The sequence below is a fragment of the Lagopus muta genome, chromosome 6 (assembly GCF_023343835.1).
Source record: "Lagopus muta isolate bLagMut1 chromosome 6, bLagMut1 primary, whole genome shotgun sequence".
Lineage (NCBI taxonomy): Eukaryota > Metazoa > Chordata > Aves > Galliformes > Phasianidae > Lagopus > Lagopus muta.
The window spans coordinates 45,065,177-45,086,852 of NC_064438.1; the positions used below are offsets into that span (position 1 = coordinate 45,065,177).

A 21,676-nucleotide genomic window follows, 5' to 3' on the forward strand; every position below is an offset into this window, starting at 1 on the left:
GCACTGTTCCATTATATAGCTTTGTCCTGTGGCTATCTATCCTGAAGGATGACAAAGCACCTTAATTTCTGTAATCTAATCAATCCAGAATTTGCCATTTAGGATTGCAAGCATAACCCTTCAGTCTTGGCAGTAGAATTTAGCTGATAAACACTTGTGCTTCACGTTGAGCCAATCACCTGATAAAGTCATCAAAGAAAACTCTCTCCTATATGCAGAAAGAGAAACTGATAATTGCCAGTACTTTCCTTCTAGAATTGTTTCTATATGTGATACGTGCTTTAGGGTGCATTCATACCTTCCCAAGAGCAGCCAGTGTGATTATAAGGGTCTTGTATAGCCTTTCAGAGGCTAATGAAGTAAGTCATATTTACTGATATCGAAAGCTTCTTTTGTCCTGTCAGTCATAAAGAACATGGTCTGTATTCAGGCCCACTAAGTGCAAATTGGCAACCCTCAGTAGTATGTGGTCTAGTGTCAAATTGAATTTAAATACCATAGTAGCCACTTAGTATATCCTAGGCGTTGTAGTAACTTAAAAAAAGGTGATAGTAAAAACAAACATGTATCTATGTGAATTTTCTTTAATGTTATTAATAGAATGGAAGGCTCAGTGTACAACTTTACCACAGAAATCCCACACAATATTCATTTAAATTGAATGGCATTATGGACTTAAAACTGTACCAAAGGTAATACCAAATGAAAATGATTTCCATTTTCAAGGTAGTCTCTTCTGCATTAACTTGTTAGCTTCCATACAAGGTTCTATACAGACAGTGCATACAGAAAACTGATAGTCAATTAAAATGTTCAGAATAAAGGAGCTAGAAGTGTTTTATTTTAATGATAGATCAGCTGTGGGCTGACAAAGGAGTTTCTAGGAATGTATGTTTGACACCCACATTTATTCCAGATTGTATGGTGCCTTCAGTGTAACTGTTGACATCTGTGCAAAAATGAGCACAACTGTATCCCACTTTACAAACAATGAGAATTTTAACCAGCTCATCCCAATTCCAGATAGATATCCTGGATGTTAAGGGTCAAAAAAGTCTGTCTCTTCAATTTGTCCTAGCAAATTAAAGCCGTCGTCTACATGCTGCAGTTCCATGGGTTTCCATAGGAACTGCTTCTTCACCCAGTGTTTTGTTTCCCAGTACCTTTCTCCTACTCACATTTCATCAACATATATCTTCAGGATTTCCAATGATTTTAAATTATATTAACCTCATTAGGATTTGCATGTTCAGTCATCCTCTAAAGATCAGTACACTTGACCTGTTTTGTTTAGGTTACTCACGTTTCTGCACAGATCTTCAGCTGCTGTAAATCTAGTGGTTCCAATTTATGTCTTTGTGAAGATCTGATCTGCTAATTACTGACTGCAACAATTTAAGGTCACATACATAATACATTATTAGGAATATATATTTTTACAGCTCTGATTATAAGCATAGTATAATGTAGATAATGATGTTATATAGTTAATTCACTTAATTTAGAAGATATTGCATCTTAAACATTATGCTCCATCTGTATCTTATCAGACAATGTTAAGAAGAGACGTGGTAATGATTTGCCCATTCCTCATCTTTTTGCAGCAGAGACAACATAAATCACAGTGAATTGGACTGGAAATGGAAGAAATTTTCTTGTTGCCTCTGTTTTCTCCATCTTGTGACTGCATTGTGAATTTAGGAAAGATCCTTGTACATGGCAGTCAGATGCTGAGAAATATAAGCTAAATAAGGCCCAATTGCTCATTAAAAATGTAATGGATTTTGTTCAGCTGTATTTCACAAATAAATTAATATTTTGTTTAATCCAAACTCCTCTGTGCAATAGATGCAGGAAGCTTAAAAGAGTCCAGTAGCAATAGCTTTGTTTGCTGCTGCTGCAACACTTTTCTCTTTTGGATACAGGAAACGTTAGGAGAAAATCTGTCACCTGTTCACTTAAGTTCACTGATGGGTCTTCTGTTAAAACAGAAACTGAGTGTCCTGGTTGCTGCTTAAGCTATGAGAAAGTCTGGATCAACATAGCCCATAAACATAAGGCTTTCTTTTACTTTTGTATAATGATTAGAGCTCAGACAAGAGCATTAGGCCACTTAACAACTGAAATATGAGTTACGTTTTTATTTTTTCTGTGTGATTTATTCTGGTGTAAAATAATTTCTAAGTAAAAGAAAAGTTAAGTGGATCCTGGCCTATGTCTGGTGATATCTAATTATTAATCTAAACTCAGATATATCTTTCTATTATTTATCCCAAAGTAGAGATTGTTGGTCAAGTCATAGGTCTGACGTGTTTCCAGGTCTTTGGTAGGCAGTCTGAATTCAGATTAAATCTCTGAAGGGTACAGCCTGTGGAACTGCAAGAATAAATGTTTTGGAAATATTTTCATGGATAGCTTCAGCCACTCAAAGCACCACTAACACATAGGCATATTGTGTAGTCAATATCTTTCTCACTTTGTAAAGGTACTACTGTATTCATTGTCAAGAAAGAAAATTAAGACATAATTTAGCTTGCTGGTTCTTCTTTTCAGTCTGCTCTTTGTTAGAAAGCTTCCTTGCATCATGATAGACAGAAATTACTCAAGTGCAAATAGAGTTTAGTACAAGTTTTAGGCAAGAGCAAGTCATCTGTACATTGCCAAATGCATTATTGAAGCATAAAGATTAAATAATGATGTTAGTGGATCTAATGTATGAATGATGTGGACAGCAGAGATTTTGGGGCAAAGGATTTGAAATTTAAAGAAAAAAAAAAAAGACAAAGCAAGGGAAATAAAAGCATAATTCAGCCAAGTAGAGATAGTCTTGTATAACAGAATGATGCTGATCTTGTATTTTTATTTTTTTGGCCTTTATTGTGCAAAGGTTATCTTATATTGTACCAGTGTGTACATATGTTCTCAATTTGAAAACTGTTCATATAATTCATCATTGTAGAACTTCAGTAAAAGCACTGTAGTGTCATAGTAAAGAACATGGCAATCTGCCTTATTTTTCTCTATCTTGTTTTAATCTGGGATGGAAGAAGAGTGTTTGATATATCCAGGGAATGGCAAAGATACCTATTAATGATTATAAAGAGGGATTTGATTTTATATAATATTCTTTAAATTGATTCTGTCCAGCACATATGTGTTAATGAAACACACTTAAGTCAGAATTTTTCTTTAAAATTACTCATTTATAATGGTGAACAAATGAAATTGGTAATAAAGGAAGAGAACTCTACAGGCAAATTACAGCAAATATAAGCAAATAGAGATCTGAAATGATCTTAATAAAGCCACAGACAACTTATTAGTGTCTTCAGGTTCCTCTGTAAATTATTAAAAAATAATTCATCTTTAATTTCTTCTTAGTTTGTTTGTGCAGACGCTGGAACTAAACTAGCTGAGTCAACAATCTTGCATAAACAGATGATTGCCTCACTGCCTGGAGTAAGTACTGAATCAAAAATTCATCTTTGAGTTTTGGTTTTTAAAATTATGTCTTATCAGCTCATCATGGTTCATTTGAATGTTCTTTCTTTTTCATTTCTTCTGTGGTTGGCAAGGTGTGTTGCATCCAGTAGCTGATAGGCTTCTTCCCTTTTTATGAATGTTGAAAGGTTTTGGACTTGATGCTGCTTCTCTTACTTTTGCTAATGATCTTTAGTCCCATGTCTGACTTTAGCTGGAGCCTGTATTCAAGTAGCTCTTTAATAATGCCTTTCCTTTCCTCCCAACAGAGTGTTTTAATTTACATGTGGTTTAAGTAAGTAGATGACATTGCTGTAAAAAGGTTTGATAGGAAAATGATCATTTCAGAAAAAAATTAAGGAACCAAGTAGCTCACTGCTTGAATGAAACAGGAACTCAGAGGGAAGATTTTTGTGATGGAACGTTATTATTCAGAGGTCTGAGTATGATATCTTTTATAATTCTGTTATTCAATACTCCACATAAAGAGGATGGAGGATATGCTGACAGGGCTGTCAGTGACCTTTTTTACTGTTTGTTACTCTGTCAAGGGAACTGGCAGGCATAGCATTTGAAAAAACAGAAAGTGGTATAATTCAACAGCAAGTAGATTGATATTAACTTAGGAAAATGGGAATCATCTGGATGAATTGCTTAAAAATAGAACGCTAACTGTTTTTTTGAATTTCAGACACTAAAACTCAATTATGGCTTAATAAATTTGTGGTCAAAAATAAATCTGATTCATTTGTGCACTCAGCTTCTGTATTTCAAAGCACAGGTGATTAAATAAAGGTCAAAGAAGAATATCTCCCCCCTCTATAAACATTTTGCAATATTTTGTGCTGAGCCTATGTTTTGGGATTTGACTGGGTTTTTGTTTTGTTTTGTTTTTCTACTGTAAGAAGAAAGATACCAAATTTAATAATTTCATCCTACATCCTCTAAAGTTACTCAGACCCTAAAATTGAGGCAAATATAAAGACTTGATTTTGAGGAATGTTGGACATTTCTAGTTCCCCTTGAATTCAGCCAGAATCATCTTCATCTCTGATTATTAAAATATAAACATTATATGATACCTTGTGGTCAGCCATATCATCTTCTGAAAGCTTTTCTCCAGATTTCTCTGGTTTGGAAACCTTTATTTAATCTGACAGCTTTGTTACATTGAGTATTGTGCACATCTTGGGCATGTCTTATACTAGCCAAAGGCCAAACTGGCATTTTTCATTGTTCTGGGAAAGGGACTATGAAAATTTGTGCTGTGGGAATGCAAGTGCCACATTGAATCCTTTTGTTTTCCCTTTGGGGTTTTTCTTGCTCTGGCATGCATTACTTCTCAGTACTTACATGGTTATGCTCAGATTCATATAGTTCATAAGAGTTGGATTTATTCCTTCCCTCCCTTGCATCCTCCTCTCAAAATTATGACTAGCTTGAGTGCTGTATGAGTTTACTACAGGAATACCCCAGAAAAATTTGTTAGTTAAAAAACCAACCAACCAGCCAACCTACCAACAAACAAAAAACCCAACCCAAACAACAAAAAAAACCCTAACAAATTTTAGTGATGTTCATTTCAGTGATGCTTACACAGAAAATACACTAGGTCAATCATTTACCCTGTTTTTCCACCATGATTCATGTGAACATAAGAGCAGTCTTATTAAAATCCTTAAAATTATCCTTACAAAATTCAGTCTGTGACTGAATTTTGTTTTCTGCAATCACATCTGATTGGTTTTACTTGCAGAGATGCTCAGCTGCTTGAAGAACTGAGTTGCTAAGCTCTCATCAAACTTTTAAGACTTTGATTTTGGACCACTGTAAATTTCAGGAGCTGCATGATAAAGATATTATTGAAAGTTTCATTAGTTAATCTTTCATTGCTGTCACAGATAAAGATCATTTTATGGTGCATGAATAAGTTACACTGACTGATCTATCTTTTGATACTATCATCAGATAAGATAATGTTACAAAGAAATAAAGGCATAAAAGAATGCCTATTTCTAATTAAAGTAATTCAATTAAAAAGTAAAGAATTTGAAACAGACAAAAACAAACCTGTGTTGTGATGCACAAGAAGCAAAACCGAAAACACTAATTTATTTGAAAGCTGGTGCTTAAACTTGTTTCTTTTATGTTCTAGTGTGGAACAGCAGCAATGGAGTGCATGAGGCAGTATGTTGGGGAAGTGCTGGATTTCATTGCAGATATGCATACCTTAACCAAACTGAAGGTTGGTTATGGGGAAACATAAAGTGTATATGGAATTTTTGTTGTTTTAAATAAGCTTTCCATAATTATCCCACCTGGAAGGAACAACTGTAAGTCTTTGAGGAAGACTGACTTTGTTTTTCTCTCTCTCTTCCTCTCTCTCTTTCTCTCTCTCTCTCTCTTTCTCTCTGTTTTTGTTTATCTCATGTATTCGCTTGCTCACTTTCCCTTGTCCTCTCCACTATACTCTGTGCCATGGAGGAGACAATTTTTTGCAGAATAATAATACCACAGAAGTCGAAGAATTCCTGTGAAATTGAAAATCTCATCTCTTGAAACCCACAGTAACCTTGTTTTACTGGACAAAGTACCTTTTTTTTTTGTATGTTCTTACCCCATTGGCCTTATGCCTTGAATCCCATTGTGATTTAAAAGAAAATCTTCAGTAGAAGAGGCAGCCTTTTGTACAGTAGCTGGAGTAGAAATTTACTTCAAAGTACAAAATAATTAATCATTTTAAGCTGGATTGAATTGCCTTCCAGCTGTATCCTTTAAAATTATTCACCCATTTCTCTTCCAGTTCAGAGCTACTTTCAAAAGAGATTGGGAAATAAATCATAAATGAGAAAGTGATACATCTGATTTGTCACTTCCATAGAAACAGAGAGTGGGAAAAAATCATGTGAAAATACTTGCAGATTATCCTCTCTTCTGTGTAAAAAGTTTCTGTGTGAAGACTTTTTCCACTTGTGCTTATTTTTTTGGTGCCCCTTTTCCCTTGAATTGCAGTCTGCTTTTTAGAAATGCTTTTGCAAGGCTTGAGTCTGAGTTGATAATTTCTTATACTTGGTAGGGCTAATTATTTAGTATACTTGTATACCTAGATATAGCTAAGACATGAACTAAAACTTTACCCAGTTTGTCACTTTTATATTTTTGAATTAGTCAAGATCTCCAAATGTGTGCTCTGTAGCATTATAAAATGAAATTGGAACCAACTTTTTCAAAATTGCATGCTGTATTTGTTTGAGTCCATGTTGTCTGAGTCCATGTAATACAGGACTCTACCAAAAACATAAGAGAGACAAAAAATGCTAGTAATTTTATTTATTTTAGTTATTAAACTTTGGCTATCTTTGCAAAATTGAAAGACAGTTCTTATTAAATATGATGAATTTGAGAAATTAGAACCCAGATTTTTCACTTCCAAATTCTAGTAGGATCATAAGGTAAACTTATTATGTGCTTCTAGCATTGTTGGGAAAATATTGCATATGTTTCTAAGCTTAGAAATAGTCAGAATTTTAAACAAATTCACAACATCTTAATTTACTTTCTTTTAAACTGATTAAATATAATTGTTTATGTTGCTTGGGATTTATTGACCTTGGTGTTCCTACCCAGTTGTACAATTTCTTACTATGGATGTGTACTGAACGACTATCAAGAGCATCTGGACAAACAAATTCCCATAGTGAATATCGTAGGATTTTTATGACTAGTAACATTTCAACAGCAAAAGTTGAATCATTTCACCTTTTCAAATTTTCAAAGCTTTTGAAGTTCCAGATGTTGAGTGATGTTTTGCAGAAGATAAAAATTGAGAAAAGATTATTAAATACTATCTTATAAATTCCAGTGAACAAATAGTTCCATTATCGATTAATTTCCAGCATCTTATTTTGGGTGCCTGAGAATAGTTCCCTTTTCTGTGTTAATTATTTTCAGTCCTATATATTCTCAACTATTGCATTATAAGCAAGATATAAATGTTAATTCTCAAGATAACCACATTCCAGTTTATTTTTTCTGTTCAGGTTATTATCTTTCTTTTCCTTTGGGATCACACTTTCATTGCTAACGCTCAGGCTTTATTTAGAAAATGCCACTATTTTTGAAGAATAAAATTGCCTGCATATCTTTCTATCCTTCTTACCTGTCTGTAGCAAAGTCACTAGATATACATGGTGATAGGGTTTTTTTTTTTTTGTTTTTTTTTTTTTTCCTCTCAAGGAGACTTCAAGTAATTTTGAGAGTATAAATTGCTGGGGGTCAGATCCTGTTATAGAATATTATTGATTTTGATTCTTTCATAATAATTCAATTATTGATAGCCTTTTTTTTTCTTATGCAAAGCACATATTTATATGTACTCAGCATATGTTCTGTTAGTTCAGAGACAGAAGGTAGTGCAAAGTTAGCTCAGAAATATGGAGTTATCTTGAGGAGCACCAGTGAAACATTCCTTGCCACTGTCAAAACAGCATAAGTTATTTTTCCAGGAAGAAATGTATGCCAGTGTCTTGGTAAAAGGTTTAGCCCTTGTATTTCTGGGGCTTAAAGGCATTTGTTCCAAATAACTTGAGCAGCACAGTCATATCATTGCTGAATGAGAGACATCTTATTTCTGTATGTGGAAACAGAATATTGCACAGTTCAATTGTACAAGGAAGACATTTCCTGCCCAGGGTGCTCCCCTTTTGAATGGCTGGATTATTTGATCTTCAGTTAAATTGTCTGGATGTGCAACTGTTAGTTTGCACTTACCAGCTTTGAGTTTTTGGTACAACAGATACTTAGACATTTTGTAAAATTAACCTTTTGCATGGGCTCTTGAGAACATGGCCTCCTTGAAAAAAACTGCATCATAATACTCTTATTAATATAGAAACTGGAGAATGTTTTAAAACCCGTTTCTAAGTTAGATTATGTAGTTTTTGTCTCAAGCTAGAGATCTCAAGAAGGGAAGTGAAACTGAATACTCTTTTCAGATAGGAAATAAGATCTTTGCCTTGCAGAGTCATATGAAGACTTGTTCTCAGCCACTGCATGAAGACACGTTTGGAGGGCATCTGAAAGTTGGTTTAGCTCAGATTACTGCTATGGAAATCACACGAGGAAACCACAGAGACAACAAAGCTGTGATCCGATATTTGCCTTGGCTTTACCATCCTCCTTCAGCAATGCAACAAGGGTGAGAATGCTTTTCCACAAAAAGGAACACAAACATGAATTAGAAGTCTCCATAGAATTCTATGTTGCCAGATTGAGTTAGGATCCATTGTTAGGATTGGTGGCCATGAGTATTAAAAATGCTCATCAGCATCTCCCTGATCCTTATCTGAGAAGCTCGTCAGTGCAACATTTAAAGCAGAGACCAGTGGAAGTATCTCCTTTGACTTGAATGGAGTTGCATTGGAAAATGAACTTGATTCTCCATCTTGAAGCAGACAGTGAAAAGCATGCAATTAATTTATTAGTCCTATAATTATATAAAATGTGGTCATAGAAAAATGGAAATTATGCCCCTTGATATTATTCATCACAAATAAGCAAGATCTTAAGTCTGTGTAGATGGTGGTAAAAGATACCTAGGGAGAAATCCTGCTCTTCAAGACCTATTTGTTATTTTTTTTTTCAGTGTGAGAAATCCTAATGTGCAACTTCTTATCTTTAAAAAGAAGAGCAAAGCACTGTCCCTTGTCTTACAATGCTAGCAAGTGTAGAGTGTAGCTCACTGGACTGTATTTTAATGAATCTGTATTCTAGTCCCAGTTTTGTCTCAGGCTTTCTGCCTGAGCTTCTGAGGACTAAGCTATTTGGTTTCCACTCCTGCAGATAGAACATATATAGGTTTGAATTAAGGAGAATAAGAAACTCTTTGGGCTACAGTTTCTTATTTGTAAAAGTCACATTTTATATTCTGAGGTGAAGGTGCGGACTTCCCACAAGACCCTGTATCTATTTGAGGGTGAACATTTTATCAGTCTGCACAAAAAAGTACATTAATGGAATGTACCTTTGTTTCTAGGAGACCTGGACAATAACATTAAATTATAAATGAGTGAGAGTAGTGAGTGGCCTACTAGGTAGTAATTTGTTGATCTAAAATATTTTTTTCCCATGCCTTTGTGTTCAAATGAGTGTGTAGTCTGAACTGTTTCACAGGAAGGGAACAGACAAGATGACTCCAGAAAATACCATTCTTTCTTAGATTAAGCACAGAGCTTCACAATTAAGCTTTGCACTAGATGGCGAATGAATAATTAATAACAGTCACAAAGAAGCACATTCTCTGCCTCCAGAGGAATGCAGTTCTAATGTCCAGGGGGAGACAAAGGAAAAAAAGGAATGAACTCCACTTGGAGTTTATGTATGAAGAAGTGGAACACAGCGAAAGTAAGGCAGGGCAGAGCATCTGAGTTTCAGAGCTAGCTGTGGAATGAAGAATACCTTGTCATAGCCTTGTCAGCTGTGTGCTGTCCTGTGAAACAAAGAGGAGCACTTCTGTTTGGGCAATCCTCATTTAATGATTTCTGTGTAAAAAAATCACTGTGTGTGGATCAGGTGAATCCATGTATGTTTTATCCTTATGTAGAAAGCACTCCTTAGGCTCCTCCAGTTATGTTCTGTTGGGTTTGTTAAAGATTATGTCAACTCCACTAAATTCTGTGTGGTTCTAGACTTCCTATAAGCTGTACCAATGATTTGTGCCTCCAGAACTTAAGACTGCATCTGCATAGTGTTTAAAGAGATTCTTTGTTTTGGGGAAGAAATAGAAAACTTTGCAGCATTATAAAATCCGCTCTTTCTTGACAGGCCCAAAGAATTCATAGAATGTGTTTCACATATTCGTTTGCTGTCCTGGCTACTCCTGGGGTCACTGACACACAATGTTGTCTGTCCAAATTCTCCATCATCTTGCATGCCTATTCCACTGGATGCAGGTTCACAAATTGCTGACCACCTTATTGTTATTCTGATTGGGTTTCCAGAGCAATCGAAGGTAAGGGATTCTGCATTTTAAGAGGAGATGTGGTGTATACTGGCCTCACTCTCGAAAATATTTATCACTAAGTTGTCTTTTGATGGTGATATAAAATTTTAAATTTCACAAGTCTTATCAAAACTGCATCATGTAAACTAATATCCTGTTTAAAATGGCTTACACTTCCAGCACAGAATCCCGCAGACCCTTTCTGAAGTAATCCAATAATGCTATCTTGAGAGTTTAAGAACCTTCTGCCTTTTTTATATTCAAGAAAAGCTTCCACTGGATTGAAGCAACCAACAGAGGGATATATATTTCTTCTGATGTGAAAAGGAGGTCTATAACATTAAAATCCGAAATCTAGGGAAAGAAATCTCTACAGTTTTTCTTGCAAAGTTAGCTCTTCATGTATAGAAAACTGGTGATGAAATCATTACAAATAAGTTAAATCTCTTAAACTTTTTCAAAATATCTCACTACAAGAATGGGGAAGGACAAACTCAATTCCAAATTGAATCTTTAGCAATTACCATCTCTGTAGCAAATCTCAGGAGATTTGAATAAGAATTCTAAAGTACAGTGGTACTGTAAAACCTATTAATGATGCTGTGATAAAAAATTAATTACAAACAGTGATGGTTCAAGTACAACTTTTTGTTTCTAAAGAAGCTACTGACAAGAGAGTTACTGCAAATCATAAGCAATTTGTGACAGTAGCTAAACGCAGATATAACAGTACAGTTGCACCAACCAGAATTTTATTAACTGCAAAAGCAGGAGGATTATGCATATTTATAGTACTTAAAATCCCCCTTTCTTTCCCCTCACTCAGCCAAATGCACTGGTGCTTCCCATTCATGTCTCCTGACTTTTTTTTTTTGTCTTTTTTTCTTCAGTCAATTACCTCTTCCCTGTTACCAAGCAACCACGGCAATATTTGATGTGGTCATACTGCCACAAAGCATGGATCACTGCTGCACTATAAAACTGAGAAAACATTTCTGACCAGTAACATCATTCTTTTAAGGGAGTAGTAAATGTTCAGGGCTCCTGGAGCCTCAGACATTGCAATACATAATACTTATTAGCAAAGTCATGCTTGAGTCCACAGGATTAATTCTCTGTTAGCTTCATAGAACTTACTTTCCTGGACTGTAAACAGCTGTGTCCCAGCAAGACAGAAATAGATCACAGTTGTACAATTATGTATTTTGTGATACACTTCCTTGTAGGTGATCAGACTAACGGATGTGATTGATGAATCCAGGCTTCCCTTAGATGGTGGTAGGAGTTTTCCAGCAAGAGTCTCAGGATTAGTCTTTAGTACCTGTTCTGCAAAACTAACCTTTTCTTTAGAGGGACTGACTTTTATGTTGTATACTCAGATTGAATGGGATTGTGCAAATGCAGTTTTTAGGCCATGGATATGAAATCACTTATAAACATGGAGGTGTTATCAAACATGATTAGTTCCTAATTGAAGAGAAACATTCAGGAAAGTGGAGCACAAGACTCACGGTGCAATGCATGACAGGGGAGTACTTTTGGGAAAGCCCCTGCATTATACTCCAATAACTTTTTTCAATAAACATTGTCCTCTCTTTTCTATTTCTACAGACATCTGTTCTGCACATGTGTTCCCTCTTCCATGCATTTATATTTGCTCAGCTGTGGACAGTGTATTGTGAACAAACAGCAGTAGCTCCAACCGTCCAGAATCAGAACGAATTTAGTTTTACAGCGATCCTTACAGCCCTGGAGTTCTGGAGCCGAGTGACACCTAGCATCCTACAGCTGATGGCCCATAACAAAGTGGTGAGTCAGATGTTGTGCATAGATTTATATAGATTAAACTTGGATGGGGCTTGGCTTTGTTTCCACGTTCCAGTGGAATACATCAGTCTCTGAATAGCTTTTTAAAGCAACATTGATACTTTGAGAAATTAAAGAGAAAGATAGTATTGGTTTAACTTTACAGTGGGCCTCAGATAGGATATAGCCAGGATTTGCCTGAAACAGAGACGTGGTGTTCCGGAGCTAGTCACTGCTTGTTGGACTGAGGGCTCTCTGCTTCAAGTCTCATTTTATGTATCCCTGCTCTTCCCACTGTTCCTATTGCTTCATGTTACTCTGCCTCACACAAGCAACTGAGTGTTTTAGGATAATTCTGTGAATATCCTTTTCAATTGCTTTTTTTACCATACAATGGTGAAAAACACACAGAGTTGACGCTTCACTATTCATAGCCCATTGGTTGCTTATCAATAATAAGGCACGTAGTTATCTCTAAAAACACTTTTGAGTAGCTAATAACTTGAATCTCCAGAGATAAAGTTTGAAAGGGAATTATTCATGGTGCCCAGAAATTATCCAGGCCATTAAAAAAAAAAATAAAATTCTAATTATTCACTTATCTCAAATGCTCATTGTTTTTGGAGAAACTTCATACAGTAAGAAACCAAAAATGTGTGATTGCCTTTCACACAGGTGCTACCTCTGCTCACCACTGATTAATGATTCTCTATGCATGCAGGATTAGGATTGAGATCTTGTTTATGATGAGCAAGATGTATTGTTAGCCACTTCTCAGGACATGAAGAGTGTGGTAACATTACTGTATGTTAATGACGGATTGACTTTAACTGAGTTGGTAACTAGTAAACAAGTGAGGAAGATTCTTTACAGATAGCCTCATCCTCTAAGCAAGATGCTCTGAAATCTGGAGTTTTCATTCTTTTTTGTTTCTTTTGCTGCTTTTTTTTCCTCCCTTTTTTAAAATGGGAGTTATTTAATGGAATTCCCCTTTACCCTTGTAAGGAATCTTTCACACCACCTTTGGAGCTTTGTAGCACCTTCAGAGCTTTGTAATTGCATAGGTGCGTAGGCTGTATTTGGAATGTCTCTGGCACTCTTTCCTTGTGTCTTGTCCATATCAAGAGGCAAGGAACATGTGAAACTGTCTTTAAATGATATTTCAGCCACTCTGTGAGAGCTGTACATAGTGTAACTTGCTAGCCAGTTGTTTAGTCAGACACAAAGGAAAATGTCAAACTTTAGGACAAAGATATGACCTGGAAGCCTCAAGTTCCACTTTTTATTCTCAAAGCATCTCAGTGTGTGACTTTAGTGCAAATTATTAAACTATTTGCCTTGGCTCTTGCTCTATGAAATGTGATAATAATACTTGCTCATTTCACGTGGGTGTTGGGAGGTTAATTAGTGATTGCCTAAAGTGCTTTGAAGGTTAAAAAAAAAAAAAGACTACATAAAAGTTAATTATTGTCAGGGGAATTTACACGTAGCATATCCAGGCACTGTAAATACTCACTGTTGACTCAAGGTGTTTTTCTTGATCCTATGAATTTACATAATATAAAACATAAAATGTTGTCTACCACCAAATAAATAATGTCTTCACCTGTCATAATTAATCATACAAAATGAAAGAATTATAGATTAGCTGCCAGTTCAGAACAGTAAATTGTCTTCTGATAGTAGAAAAAAAGATGTTTTGTGTGACTATGTTAATTTTTAAAGGATTCAGTAAATAAAAATATCATTTTCTGACACCTTGATTGATGAGAACTATACAGCAAAGGCAAGTAAAAGGATTTATGATGTCTGAAAGGAAGAAAGCTGAAGACAATTTGTTTTGATGCGTGATAGGAATTAAAATTCATCAAACACTTTGAAATATTTGACAGATGTTGCTACATCAGGAGAAAACTAAATAAAGTGTGTTTTTTATGTACGTATTATCTTATGTGTATTTAGTAAATATGCATCTAGTGATCCAGTATAACTGCCAAGCAAACAGAGGAAGGTTCTTCTTAGTATTAGCTTAGTGTACAATACTGGATATTGATTTGTTTTCATTCTTGATTTTTTTTTTTTTTACAAGATGGTGGAAATGGTATGTCTGCATGTGATTAGTTTAATGGAGGCTTTACAGGAATGCAACTCTACTATCTTTGTAAAGGTAGGTGTATCACATTATGAACATTTAGTCAAGGATGTTGTTTATCAATTGCGATCACTAGAGGGTGGTCCCTGCAAGTCTTAAAAACAGCAACAGAAGTAGAATTTGAATGTTAAGTTAGTGAAGAAATAAAATCTAGTAGAGCATAACAAAAATTATAATCTCTAGTAAGGTCAGACTCTAATTTAAAATCCATATTCACATGATATTTTGAAATGGACTTCTGATCTACTTTCTCCTTTGGTTGTTGTGATGGTCTTATTCACCTAATGATCTCAACTAGTATCTCTGACTTATGAGAACCTCTAGGTATTGTCTGAATTTTCAGCCATTCTGTAATCTTAAATCATCACAGATCCTTTGGAGGTCACCTCATTGATCGGTTCTCAAAATTCTTCTAAGTTGATTACAAAGCCTTATTCCACAGTAGTGTATTAAATGCCAGGGTGTCTTTCTTAGTCAAATATTATTTGATAATAAATCTTTCCAATGGATGTGCTACAGGCTATTTTTAATTAAAAAATCAAATAAGGCATGCTTCGTTAATGTAAAACTGCTTTTGAAATCAGCAGTCAGGCTCCTGAGCATTTTCTGAACTATTCAGATCAGAAAAGAATAGCTTGTGAAGTGGTTGCACAAGCATGGATCAATTTTATTAGCCTTTTTTTTACCTGTTTTGCTATCATATTATTCTGAAGGTGTTTCCCCTCCCCTACAGAAAATTATAACAAACTAAGTAGTTAGATGCACTCTGAACCTAGCTGATATGTGTTGGTAGTTCTTCAATTCCATAAAGGAAACTTTGTGCTAATGTTTTACTCCCATCCTTTATGGTGAAGGAGGAATTGAAAATACAGTAGCTAAAATGAAAGGATTTGATGTTAACTGACCTGAAAATATTCACATTCATTGTGAAAATACAGATTTACTGTCAGTAATGTCTCAATTCATCACAAAAATTCTGTCACTGTAGGGACATCAAAGTAATTGTCACTGTCTCTAAAGGAGCTGGGGGCAGTCTAGGATGTCCAGGATTTGACAAGGATATGTCTTCAAAGAAAATGGAAAAATGGCTTTAAAGCTGTCAAAAGAGAGGCTTTTGAGGCTTAATTCCCATCACAATTCGCATATACATTTACAGAGGTTACATTTCAGAGTACATATCAATAATATGCTAAATCAGGTTAAATCAGGTTTTTGTTACTACAAAATCAAGCCCATAAGCTTATGAAATTTAGTTAACGTGCTTGCTTTCCTGCTGTGTGGATGGGAGGTGTAAGAGAAGAGTCTGGATGGCCAAATCCCATTTACTTAGCCCATTTACTTAAAATGCAGTCATGGATTGTAGTCCCAGGTTACTAACTCTTTCAGAACTAATTAATTGTGTAAGTATTTATCCTAGTTTTTTTTTTTCCAACATTCTTTCACCAAGTACAGTAATTCCTCTTGGAACTGAGCACAGTCTTGATCATTTGTCATTCACACTTTGTCTACTGCAGTGTCTTTTATTCCACCTGAAGAATCCAGGTGCTGCAAAAACTTATTGTTAATGAAGTCATTATGTAATTATGTGTGATTTAACACATATGTTCAATGCACCGCAATGAGAAGGTTTTGGATGATGACATGCCATTTATACTAAGTGGACATTTTCTGAAAATCTGTCTTAAAACAAGAGAGAAATGGAAGACATGAAAAATTCAGCTCTCTCTCACTGAAAGAAGAGCTGTCTGATAAAAGTATTCTTTAATCTCCTCCTTTGTGTTGATTCTATGAGGATCTGTCCTCCAAATACTGTACTGACCTCTGCTATTAGACTCATTCTGATTTTGGCAGAGACATATCTTTGATTGCTTTCTATCGTCTTTAAATGATTTCCTGTTCTCTTAGAGGATGATTTTTGGATCTGACCTTAGAATATTTTGACTGATCTGTTGAGGAAAACAAAGTTTATTTCCTGTGAAAATATTTCAATGATTATATGTTTATTTTTCTTTTTAAGTGGGTAGAGTAGAGGAGCCAGAAAAGCACAGTAACTGATCTACTATCCAGCCTGGCTTCTGTCAGAACTTACACTGGAATCTACATGATCCTGTTGAAAATATCAATTCCAAAAATTGACAGTGACAGCAGTCTGTTCTTCCAGCTGTTTTTTTCTAGCCAGCTTTATGTATTATTCCTTTGTGTAGAAAAGGCTGGCTGGGAACTAGGTCATAAAGCTTAAGTGCTTCAATAAAAATTTCTTCTTGTCTCATTTATCTAAGTGGCAGCTGTAGGAGTGGAGGGTTTACTTTCTTGTGCCTAAAGGAGAATATTAGTTGTCCTCCATGTGTCCAGATTCTGGAAGATGGAAGTGGTGTTGGATGACATTAATCTTATCTAACCTTAGACTTCTGTGGCATAAATATCAATATGAGCTAGTTTCCTTGGCTACCCTTCTTAGTCAATGGATACAAACACATATTTTTAGGCCATGACTCATCTTTATCTATTTTAGATATCCAGTTCATCTTGTACCAAAGCAGTGATGAGAAGTGCTTATTGTTTTCAGCTGACTCTAAAAGATGTCCAGTTGGTTGGTTTGGATGCAAAGGGAGGTACCTTGGACCTGAGGAAAATTCCCTTCCCTGTGTTTTCTGCCTACCTTCTTTCCTTGCTTGCTTTACCTCCGATACCAGTTCTGTCTCTACTGGATAATTTCATAGTGAAGTCATTAATTCTGGGTGAAATTTCAGTGATATTTGTTAATGGCAGTAGGACACAGAACGTGGATTTTCACTATATGTTTCCTGTTCCCACCTCTCCAACAATCACATCTGGACTTAGGGGCACTTAATTTAGTGTCCACAGAATGACATAGAGAATTCCCACACTTACTACATCTGGCTACTTTCTGGCTGTTTTGGTATTCATCTATCTGTAAATGCTGAGGTCCTTTATTTGATAGGCTAAATAATTGGTCCTGACAGATCTGCATATGATTCTCCAGCAAAATAGCACTGAAATTGAAACAATTATCATTCCTTGCACGAGGCAAACAGCACTTTATCTAATGTTGTCAATAGTGATTAGGTTTAACTTGCAGCTCCTGGTAGCATAATTGGTACATTACATATTTGGATGCCATTAAGAAGGAACATTTTAGAACAATAATCTCAGTGGTTAAATTAATATTGGAGAACATGAATACTTCTGTTAGAAGGGCCTTTCTGTGTTCTAGAAGCTTGTCATGTTATACTTAGAAATAAAAGTTCTCTCAGGAGCAGAAGACTGAAATAAATACCAGCATTTCTACAGTTAGGAAAGTATATTTGTGCTTGCAAGTGCACAGGTCACATTCTGCAATGAAGCAGTGACACTGACCTAGTGGCTTATGAAGTGCTGGTTACTATTTAAATATCTGCCTTTTATTAGGAACTTCTCTGTGTTTTCAGTTCTTGATGGATGCTTTGCAATGTGGAATATGTGCTGTATTCATTCTGTTATTGCTCATCAACACATACAGGTATGCCCTTGACAGGAAAATAAGAAGTGATTTCCTTTATTTTTTTATTTTAATTTTGCACTCTTGTCACTGTCTAAGGCAGTCCCTAGACAGAATATCGGTAGATACTACTGGTGCTTCATCAACCTGCAAACAAAGGAAGCTGGCTTCTTAACCTCAGAGTCATTTGCCACAAAACATATGCAACATTGAAAAATAACCACATTTGTAGATATATGGTTCAGTCCCTGTGCATTTTGACAACTAAATGGGTTAGATGTACCTTTCTTTGTCTCATGGTTACTACAGCATGTCTACAGTCACTTGTATAATAACAAAATGCATCTCTTCTTGCAGCTAATACCAATGTGGTTGCCAATGATACAGTCAAATCTTAAGGTAAGTTGTTTCTCATAACTTGTTCTTTTATTCTTTGTCTCATGTATTTCTGTATATTCTGGAAGAAGGGTTACTAGACTCGGTCTCCAAACTCTCTGAAAGTAGGTCATTGAGTCACATCCAGGTGCACTGGATAGCTCAGCACTTCAGAAGGTCTTGGGTATCTTAGCGTCATCAGCTAAGATATGTGCTCTGAGCTCAGTCCTGCTCTTCCTTTCCTTTTGAAATACTTCTTACTGGGTTCTGCAGCTAGCCTTTTATTTTTTAATGAAGTGACTGTTCTCTGAGCTGTGGTTTTCCTGTTCTGGGGTTGAAAATTCTGTAACAGATCAGGACTGGGAGTCTTAGTGATTTGTAGGCACACTTGTAATTCATGGCAACACTAGAGTGGAGGATTTGGAAGAAAGAAACATGACTCTGGGGTAGTAGAGGAGCTTTCCCTGACCGACAACAACATTGGATGACAATAATACAGTATTAATGCATATATTAAAGGAGATAAACTAAATGTTTTACATTATTTTAACAGCATTTGTCTGCTGGACTTCAGCTGCGCCTCCAAGCCATCCAGAGCAATGTCAACCATCACAGCCTAAGGATGTTACAGGGGTCAGGACAAATGAACAGCAGCTTGTCAGTGCTGCGCAAATGGCTGCAGTGTACCCAGTTTAAAATGGCTCAAGTGGAAATTCAATCATCAGAAGCTGCATCTCAATTTTATCCTTTATGATTCACATAAATTGCTCCAAATATTAATTTTTAGTCTAGCAATAATGGAGTTAGAGCTGTAGAACACCTTTTGTAATAATCAGTATACAGAGTATATACTGTATCTATACTTTTTAGCCTAGAACAGATTGTGGAAAAGTTTATGTGAAGCTAAGAGTCTGATCCTGTCAGTCCTTAATTACATTAATCATTTATACTCAAAGGAGCAGGATCAACAGGTATTCAAGTCTGCATTCACAAACACGTATTTTGCAGGATTGGACTTAAATCTATCTCATTGTACATATCTCTCTGATCACTGAAATATCTCGTTAATAAATGTTTCTTTACGTTATTTTTGAAGCTAATACAAAAATCACCTTTCTTTAACTTCTATTTTTTTTAAAACTAGAATTGTGGGTATTCTCAAATATGGAAGTGCTACGTTGCTATTTTTTGATGATAATAAAGAAAACTGGCTTTTTAGGAACCTTTATAGTTATTTGGGGGGAGACTTTTTTTTTTTTTCCAGATTCACAGCTGGCAATGCAATAAAACCTGTCACCACAAAACAGTGGTGTTCTAATGAGGCTTTTTGTCATCATCTTCTGGGAAAACAGCAGCTTTTAAGGAGAGTTATTATAAAGTGCACTTAGAAATTAGATTGTTAAACTGTGCCAATTCATTTGTCTTTTTTTCTTTAACACTGTTTTCCAAATCTGCCAAGCCTCATTTATTATTTTTTGAAATATTCCTTTTACTTCATTGATGCTGTGCTGCTCTTTGTAGGTTTCGTATAAGCCTCTGATTTTTTGTGAATACTGTATTGTATTCTTCTGTAATACTTGTATACAGTACAATTAAAAATGGATAACTCAGACTTATTCTGATTGATGTCTACAGAAATTGTATTTTGAGACTTCAAGAGAGCATGGTTGGACCTGAACATTTGCATAATAATATTAACAAATTGCACCATTTGCATATTGTTGTGTTGAACATGATGTTTAATAACAAATGAGTTTTAAGAGACTCAGCCAAAGTCTATTGAAATTTAGGAAGATTTTTCACAGAAAAATAATAAATTCAGTGAATTTTGCCTCAGATCTTAAGAGCATCATGATTTACCACTTCTAATTTGAATCTGTACAGAGTTGTATTTTCTGTATTTATTACTATAATGCACTGACTAGAAGAATAGCAAACACACATTTACATTGTGTTTTAGAATTCCTAGACTTTATTACCACTCTAAGAACTAAGATTTTTTCCTCTTAGATTGTGTGGAAGTAGGGATGCACACCTGTAAGAAACTGTTTTAGCTGTGGAGGGTCAAGCTTTCCTCGGTAATGATAGTGAGAAAAGACAGAAGAGGAAACGTTGGAGGTATGTCTTTAAATGATCACTACACTTAAAAAAAATCAACAAAGCCAAAACAAGAAAAACCCACCAAGACTTTGATGGTAAGGATATGCTAGACTGTTTAAAAGATCCCTTCCAGTGTTTTCAGTGGAGTGGCACTGATCAGAATAAAGTATAGTAGATTCATTATAAGCCATTTTGTTGTAGTTAGTTTTGCTTGTATTTGATTTGCATCTGACTAAGCAGAGTTTTTGAGCATTTGCAAAGCATTTCTGTCTTGATTTGAAGATTATTAAGAGATCCACCAGAAAATAAATTCTTCTGTTTTAGGCATAGATTATTGTCATGCTGAATTGAGATTGCACAGATTGTACATTGATACGGACAGGCTTCTTCCCAAATGTTCATGGTGGTAGCAGCAAGGGAAACACCACTTTTTTTCTCCAGCTTTTGACTGGCTATGAGGAGAAAGTTGTTTCTCTCCAGGTGCAGGACTTTGCACTTCCCCTGGCAGAACTTTGAGGTTCCTGTCAGCCCACTTCCCCTGCCTGATTGAGGCCCCTCTGGATGCAGCACAACCCTCTGGCATGTCAGCTGTTCCTTCTAGCTTTTTGCCAACCACAAATTTGTTGAGGGTAAACTTTGCCCATAAGCTGGATCATTAATGAAGATGTTAAACAGGACCTGTGAGAGTATTGTTACTGCTGGGGTACTGCTGGGGTACACCTATAGTTACTGTTATTAACTTTGGCCTTCGGGCAAAAAGGAACTGCAGATTTTGATTTCAGTGGGTTTGTCTTCTTCCTTTCCTGGACTGTATCTTGTTCCTGCTTGTCTGCAGTACTGAAGATATCTTTGCTGGGCTAGCACAAAAATAGGGCCTGAGTTCTTCTATGGTGGAGTCTGATGTGATCTCAGTGAAATGGAAATGTGATTGTTTCCCTGAAAGGTTGTGAAGGAGAGAGATTTCTGCACTGTTTGTGTAGCCCAGTGAATCTGGAAGACAGCTGAAAGACAAAGTGTGGGAGAGAACATGAGGACCTTGGGTGTGAGAAAGGATGTTATCTTGGGTGGGCACAGTGGTTTTGTGGAGGCTTAAAGAATGAAAGCGTTTTATTTGTGGCAAAGAGGTTTCTCTTCAAAAGTCGCTTCAGGATAGTAGATGCCACAAACAGGCAACTCAAAGTAGGCAACATGGTATGAATGTTCTCCCTGCCTAGCAAAATCTCTGTCTCTAGGCATCTAATATGCAGAATAGCAAAACATGGAA

At 35.8% G+C, this 21,676-nt stretch overlaps 1 protein-coding gene across 12 annotated transcripts in view; it reads left to right on the forward strand.

Moving 5' to 3' along the window:
- Nucleotides 1-19,572, forward strand: part of UNC79 (unc-79 homolog, NALCN channel complex subunit) — a 98,204-nt gene extending 78,632 nt beyond the window's left edge. For all 12 annotated transcript variants that reach the window (XM_048948592.1, XM_048948583.1, XM_048948586.1 and 9 more), the window contains 8 exons: nucleotides 3,382-3,459; nucleotides 5,636-5,725; nucleotides 8,502-8,677; nucleotides 10,303-10,489; nucleotides 12,092-12,289; nucleotides 14,376-14,453; nucleotides 18,295-18,336; nucleotides 18,866-19,572. In XM_048948592.1, coding sequence (XP_048804549.1) covers nucleotides 3,382-3,459; nucleotides 5,636-5,725; nucleotides 8,502-8,677; nucleotides 10,303-10,489; nucleotides 12,092-12,289; nucleotides 14,376-14,453; nucleotides 18,295-18,336; nucleotides 18,866-19,066 — 1,050 coding nt within the window. In that variant the 3' untranslated portion in view covers nucleotides 19,067-19,572. The remainder of the gene's footprint in view (nucleotides 1-3,381; nucleotides 3,460-5,635; nucleotides 5,726-8,501; nucleotides 8,678-10,302; nucleotides 10,490-12,091; nucleotides 12,290-14,375; nucleotides 14,454-18,294; nucleotides 18,337-18,865) is intronic.
- The last annotated feature ends 2,104 nt before the right edge of the window (nucleotides 19,573-21,676 follow it).